This window comes from Cucurbita maxima, unplaced genomic scaffold, assembly GCF_002738345.1.
Source record: "Cucurbita maxima cultivar Rimu unplaced genomic scaffold, Cmax_1.0 Cma_Scf00101, whole genome shotgun sequence".
NCBI lineage: Eukaryota > Viridiplantae > Streptophyta > Magnoliopsida > Cucurbitales > Cucurbitaceae > Cucurbita > Cucurbita maxima.
The window spans coordinates 276,484-278,397 of record NW_019272117.1 but is presented as its reverse complement, the minus strand read 5'-3'; the positions used below and the strand labels follow the sequence as shown (position 1 = coordinate 278,397).

General features: G+C 35.8%; 1 protein-coding gene across 1 annotated transcript; it reads left to right on the top strand.

The window, feature by feature from the left end:
• The first annotated feature begins 629 nt into the window (after positions 1 to 629).
• Positions 630 to 1,489, top strand: LOC111473035. The gene is made up of 2 exons (XM_023118611.1): positions 630 to 1,039; positions 1,252 to 1,489. Exons 1-2 carry the CDS (start codon positions 630 to 632, stop codon positions 1,487 to 1,489), a joined length of 648 nt encoding a protein of 215 aa, XP_022974379.1.
• Positions 1,490 to 1,914: the final 425 nt, after the last annotated feature.

The following is a 1,914-nucleotide window of genomic DNA, read 5'->3' as shown; positions in this document are numbered from 1 at the left end:
GGTCAAAAGCATCATTAGTTTATCAAATGATAAGAAGAACTTTGTAGATTTTAAATTTTCAAAGTGATATGAAATCAACCCGAGGGAAAGTATGTGTTAAAAATCACGTGTTTATTTAAATTGTTGTCAGTTAGTATCTGATTAAATCTCCTTGAGTTGATTTAGTTTTGATTTGTTTATTGGTTTGCTACCAGATTTTGTGCATATTTTTTTTAGTAGATTTTCTAAATATCTTTTTGTATTCTTTCTCTATATATAGAGCCTTCTTGCTCTTCATAATACAATCTTCTCATCAACCATTCAATCACTCACTCTTCTCACTAACAATTGGTATTAGAGCAGTCTTCTTAAGGGATTTGTGAGATCAAATGGGAGGAGAATCAAGTTTTTTAGCTGTTGCACCACCAGTTTTCGATGGAGACAATTATCAAATGTGGGAAGTTCGTATGAAGACTTATCTGGAGGCTTTGGATCTTTGGGAAGCAATAGAAGAGGATTACAAGGTCCCTCCACTTCTAGCAAATCCTACTGTAGCACAAATCAAATAACAGAAGGACAAGAAGACAAGAAAATCAAAGGCAAAAGCTTGCCTATTTGCAGCTGTATCTCAAATGATCTTCATGTGAATAATGTCCCTTAAAATAGCAAAGAAAATTTGGGATTATCTCAAGACTGAATATGAAGGAGATGAGAGGATTCGTGGAATGAAAGTTCTGAATTTGATTAGGGATTTTGAGTTGCAAAAGATGAAGGAGTCTGAGTTGGTGAAGAAGTGCTCTAACAGATTTCTCAGCATTGCTAACAAGGTGAGATTGCTTGGTTCTATGTTAAATGATTCCAGGATCATTGAAAAGTTGCTAGTCACTATTCCAGAGAAATTTGAAGCCACCATTACTACTCTCGAGAACACCAAAGACCTGTCAAAGATTTCTCTTACAGTGCTCTTGAACGTTTTACAAGCACAAGAGCAAAGGAGGTCTATGAGGCAAGATGGGGTGATTGAAGGTGTCTTACTTGTTAAGCATCAAGACAACATCAGGTATAAAAACAAGAAAAATTTCAAAAACCAATAGACGAATGGTGATTCATCTGCCAATTATCAAAAGAAAAAAGGAGGAGGTTCCAAAAAATCTTATCCACCTTGCTACCATTGTGATTAGAAAGGTCATCCACCATACAAGTGTTGGAGAAGACCTGACGCCAAATGCTCCAAATGCAATCAACTTGAACATGAAATTATGATCTGCAAAGTCAAAGGACAGGTGAAAGAGTAGATGCACATATAGTTGATCAAGAAGAAGAAGATCAATTGTTTGTGGTCCCTTGTTTCTCAGGCAAAGAATCAAGCGAGAGCTGGTTGATTGACAGTGGGTGCACGAATCATATGACATATAACAAGAAGTTTTTTGAGGAATTAAGAGACACTGAAGTTAAGAGAGTAAGGATTGACAATGGTGAACACTTGGAAGTAAGTGAAAAGGCACAATAGCTATAACAAGTTATGAAGTTACAAAATTTATTCCAGATGTTTTATTTTTAACTAAAATTGATCAAAATTTCTTAAGTGTTGGTCAGTTACTTGATAAAGGCTATAAAGTGTTGTTTGAAAAATAAGCAGTGCGTGATCAGAGATGTTAGTGGCAAAGACTTGTTCAATGTCAAAATGAAAGGAATAATCTTTGCTCTAAATCCGACGGCCTTTGTATCCAGAGTTAGTGTCACTAAGATTTGGCATAAAAGACGTAGGCACTTTCATCATCGAGGTTTGCTTTAGATGTAGTCAAAGAAGCTGGTAGAAGAACTCACTGACATTGATAATGACATGCCTCTTTGTCGTACTTGTAATTTTGAGAAGCAACATATACAACCCTTTCCTAAACAGACAACATGGAGAGCCTCAAAAAAACTGCAACT